Raw genomic sequence first — 4682 nt, forward strand, 5'->3', positions numbered from 1 at the left:
TCCTGAGGTCCCAGGAGGTGGGGTGTTGGCCCTGCCCAGGCCCCAGGCCTTCAAAGCTGCACCAGGCACCACAGCCTCAGGCAGAAACTGCTCTGGCCTGGTGGCACTGTCCTGGCAGGTGTCAGGCCCTGTGGAGGGAGCATCTGCTGCCCGACACCCCGCGGTCCCCACAGTCTGGCTCCACAGGGTCCTGAGTGGCACTGTCCCCCAGGATGTCCCCTTCCTGCTCCAGAGCACACTGATTGCCACAGCCTGAGGAGGACAGGGTGGGAATGAGGTCATGGCCTCAGCAGTTGGAGGGTTCTGACCCACCATCCGCTCCTGTGATGTGGGCACGAGTGGGCGGCTTCCCACTGTCCCCTGAGTTCTGGGGGAGGCCCGGGCAGCTCTGACACCAACACCCGCCGTTGCCTCCAGGCCAGCCCCCACTTGGCACCAGGCTGGATGTGCCTTTGTCTTCCTAACCAGGATGCAAACCTGTTGGACTGGCCTGGCAAGGTGGCAGTGCCAGCCCCAGGCACAGGCACACCTGCTCTTTCTCCCTTGGAACTTGGTCTGGGGACGACTGTGGTATAACCCAGCGTGTCTTGGGTCACAGCATCATTCAGCAGGCACCATGGTGTGTCAGGAGCTGCTGGTGGGCAGGTCCCCAAGGGCCCCACCAGAAGGGGTCCCCAGCCCTGTGGGGTCAGCCGTGGGGGACACTTCCTCTTGCTGCCCGGGTAGTTGGAGGGGGCAGTGTGGAAGAGCAGGGAGGAGGCTGACCACACCGGCCTGCAGGCGAGTGCTTGCCTGGTCTGCAGGACGCCTCATGGGACAGACTCTCTCAGGGGTGGCAGGCAGGTGCTGAGGAGGCAGTGAGCTCTAACATTGAAGCTGAAGCCTCGAACGCTGCCTGCAGCCATTTCTGAGCCACCTGCCCCAAGAGCAGAGTGTTCTGGGAAGGCCTGTGAGCAGCAATGCACACATACCTCCTGGGTGATGGCGGATCCCCTGGGAGGCCCTCCAGCCCCAGGCATTGCTGGGGTATGGGTGGGACCCTCCTCAACACAGTCAGTGTGAGGGCAGCAGGTGCAGCTCCCCCACCGGCCAGTCTCAGCCCCTGCTTGTCCCAGCCTTGGGGGAAGGGTGGTGACATCGGCCAGCTGGAGCCCAGGCTTCACCCTTGTCCTGAGAGACACTGAGGCCAGGAGCTGCCTGCTGTGGACCTCCCTGGGTTTCCGGGCCACTGTGTTCACGACCCCGCTCGCCCCTTCCCTATGAAGCACCATCCCCACAAGACCAGAGCAGCCCCCACCCCATTGCCTCTGCCTCAGACCTGGCCAGGAGACAGGAGTGGCTCCTAGGCCCCATCCACCCTACCTGCCCCACCCCAGGACTGTCTGCCCAGGGCTCCTGGAATCCTAGCACCCAAGGGCGAGTGAAGCTCCAGCAGAGGCCCTGCCCCCACCCTGCCTGTCTCACAGCCCCACTATGAGGTCAGCGCCTTCCGAGGAGTTCCACCAGAGGTGTGTGGTGAGGCTGGGGCTGGACATGGCCCCCTGTCCCCAGCCTGACTCTTGCCTGGTCGGCAGCCCCCTTGGCCTGATATGTTTGTCCCTTTTGCTCTTCCCTGCTGCAGGTGCCTCCTCCTGCCCCTGAACCCCACCCCCAGCCAGGGTCCCTCCCTGTCCAGGCAGGCTGGGTACACTGTCTCCTGGTGGCCACCGGGGTTGGGGGTGGCCCTGGGGGTCCTCCACCAGCAGGTGACCACAGCCCCTTGGCCACACGGGTGCTGTTTCTGCAGCTGGAACCTACTGCGAATGCGGCCTTGGCCTCAGCCGTGAGGCCCTCATTGCCTTGCTCGTGGTGCTGGCTGGTATCAGCGCCAGCTGCTTCTTTGCCCTCGTCATCGTGGCAGTCGGTGTCATTCGAGCCAAGGGGTGTGTGAGCCCCAGGGCCGGGATGAGTGGGTGAGGGCTGAAGGCCAGCATGGTCTGCCCACCCTGGGCCCTCAGTCTTCCCAGGAAAGGGGCCTCTGCCCTCCCCAGTGGGGTCACAGGGGCCCGGGCATGGCATTCCCAGACTGTGGGCTGGGGAGAGTTGTGAGGGGTACTTTTGGGCTCCTGGAGTCCAGCCCTGTTATTCTAGGATTCACACCTGCCTTTGTCTCCCCAGTGAAACATGCCCCGGACACATGGGCAGAAGGTGAGTGACCCCAAGGGAGGACCACAACGGTGAGCTGTACCCCTGCTCCCTGCCCCCAGGAGCACTGATCAGAGGGCCCAGCCACCCCAGGTGGCCAAGGCCTCGTGAGCCCATGTGGACGGCCGCCCACAGCCAACCTGACCTGGTCCCTGTCATGCAGATTGGTGGGGCACTTTGGAGCCCAGGAAGACCGCGTGGACCTGCAGACGGTGCACATGGCGTCCCACCTCATGGAGCCCGACCTGGAGGTCTCCACGATGCCGCCCCTGGAGGAGCAGGGCCTAATGGCCATCCCCATGGACTCAGTGGTCCCATCTGCCACTCTAGAGGAGCTATCCTGTCCTCCCCTACCTGAGTAGGGCTGCGGGCAGCTGGGGGAAGGGGCATTAAACAGTATTTAGTGGTGCTGCGCTGTCCCCCTCCCAGAGCCTGTGCAGCTGCGTCACGGGGTGAAGAGGGGTCTCTGGGCCGCTCTGTCAACTCCTTTCTCTTTAATGGGGGTGCAGTGTCCACACTAAGCACCCACTGTCTCCCCTCCAGGGTGGGAGCCACACCCTGGTTTTTCCACTTCCTCCTGCAGTGGCCTCAGTACAGCTCCTCCCCACATCACATCTTTCTGCTGCTCTGTCCCATGAAGCTGGCAGGGATTCTGAGCCCCTGTCCACCCCGCCCCCACCCCACCCTCAGAAAACCCCAGTACAGGACGTTTCAACTGTGCCACTCCAGAGGGAGCAGCGCTTGACACGAGGACTTGGGCTGGTGCCCCTGCCCCACCTACACTGTCCCCTTGAGATTCCAGGAAAGTTCTTAGGGGGATGACTGCCTCCCCACACAGCCTAATAGCCTATCCCCTGGGCTCAGGCCCCCATCATGTGCTCATGCCCCCACCAATCATGCACCATGGGGATGGGTCCATCCCATGGAGGGGGCACTGTATGTGCACTGGGCTCACTTCTCTGAGCTGGAAACTGGGGTGAGGGGCAGGGCCCACTGGGTCCCGTTCTGTGTTGCATCCATGGTGGGTGGTGTGTGTGTGGGAGTGTGTGTGAGATCCAGCTGCTCAGGCTTCAGCGGATGGTGGATTACGCAGGGGGCGAAGGCGACTTGTCAGCACTGCTTCTGACGTGGAGCCAAGAGGAGCCCCGAGCTCCGAGCTCCGGACAGGTGCTGCGAGCTGGCTAAGTGCCCAGCCCCGCCCTAGGCGGGACCAGCCGCGGGACAGGAACTGCCAGCGCTCGGGCCGGAGAGTTATTTGTACCAGCGCCGCAGGTACGGACGGTCCCCAGGGACACGCGAGCAGCAGGCCTTCCACCGCGGGTCCCAAGGCTGCTCCCATGCCGAGTCCCTCCTTTCTGTCGCGGCGCCCGCCGCCGGTGTTACTGCTGCTGCTGTCGCTGTGGCCAATCTGGGCTCAAGTGCCCGTCGCAGCCACCCCCACGGCAACCCCGGGCTCCCCCGACTGCCCCGAGGCGTGCGCGTGCGAGCCGGGCGGCCAGGCCAACTGCTCGGGAAGAGCGCTGTCCGCGGTGCCCGTGGGCCTGAGTCGGCGTGTGCGCGCGCTGCTGCTGGACCACAACCACGTGCGCGCGCTGCCGTCCCGAGCCTTCGTGGGCTCTGACGCGCTGCGGCACCTGGACCTGCGCGAGAATGGGCTGCGCTGGGTGCACGCGCGGGCCTTTTGGGGCCTGGGCGCGCTGCAGCAGCTCGACCTCAGCGCCAACCAGCTGGAGGCGCTGGCGCCTGGTACCTTCGCGTCGCTGCGCGCGCTGCGCGCCCTCTCTCTAGCCAACAACCGGTTGGTGCTCCTGGAACCCGCGGCGTTGGGTGCACTCCCGCTGCTGCACGCGCTCAGCTTGCAGGACAACGAGCTGTCTGAGCTCGCACCCAACCTGCTGGCCGGCCTGCCGTCTCTCAACGCGCTGCGCCTGCGCGGCAACCCCTGGGCCTGCGGCTGCGCGCTGCGCCCGCTCTGCGCCTGGCTGCGCCGGCACCCGCAGCCAGCGCCAGGTGAGCCCTCGGGGCGCAGGCGGGCCGGGGAGGTCACTGCAGCTGCCCCGCCGCTGCTTGACCCCGTGCCCATGTCCTGCAGAAGCCGAGACATTGGTCTGCGTGTCGCCGGGGCGCCTGACGCTCAGCTCCTTGACCGCCTTCTCCGACGCCGCCTTCAGCCACTGCGGGCAGCCACTCGCACCGTGGGACCTGGCGGTGATCTACGCGCTCGGGCCGGTCTCCTTCCTCACCAGCCTGGCCACCTGCCTAGCGCTGGGCTCGGTGTTCACCGCCTGCCGCGCGCGCCGCAGGCGCCGCGCCGCCGCCAGCCGCCCGCGGAGGCGACCTCTGAACTCCGACGCCGGCTGGGCCTCGCCTGCAGACCCTGGGAGCCCCGCTGCCGCCGCCCAAGTCTGAATGGGCCGCGGCTGCCCTCCAATCTTTCCCTTCTCCCCTGCCCTCCTTCACAGCCCCTGCAGGCGTCAACAAGCGACACAGACCGAACA

General features: G+C 66.0%; 2 protein-coding genes across 2 annotated transcripts; both read left to right on the top strand.

Annotated features, from left to right (window-relative positions):
* The first annotated feature begins 1363 nt into the window (after positions 1-1363).
* TMEM210 (transmembrane protein 210) lies at positions 1364-2673 on the top strand. The gene is made up of 4 exons (XM_088793086.1): positions 1364-1621; positions 1787-1922; positions 2158-2187; positions 2348-2673. Exons 1-4 carry the CDS (start codon positions 1474-1476, stop codon positions 2544-2546), a joined length of 513 nt encoding a protein of 170 aa, XP_088649212.1. The 5' UTR covers positions 1364-1473; the 3' UTR covers positions 2547-2673.
* Positions 2674-3379: 706 nt separating this feature from the next.
* On the top strand, positions 3380-4677 carry LRRC26 (leucine rich repeat containing 26). Its single transcript, XM_019756787.3, has 2 exons — positions 3380-4194; positions 4277-4677. Exons 1-2 carry the CDS (start codon positions 3522-3524, stop codon positions 4591-4593), a joined length of 990 nt encoding a protein of 329 aa, XP_019612346.2. The 5' UTR covers positions 3380-3521; the 3' UTR covers positions 4594-4677.
* Positions 4678-4682: the final 5 nt, after the last annotated feature.

The sequence above is a fragment of the Rhinolophus sinicus genome, chromosome 16, assembly GCF_057876585.1.
Source record: "Rhinolophus sinicus isolate RSI-liver-muscle chromosome 16, RSI-T2T, whole genome shotgun sequence".
In the NCBI taxonomy this organism is placed as follows: Eukaryota; Metazoa; Chordata; class Mammalia; order Chiroptera; family Rhinolophidae; genus Rhinolophus; species Rhinolophus sinicus.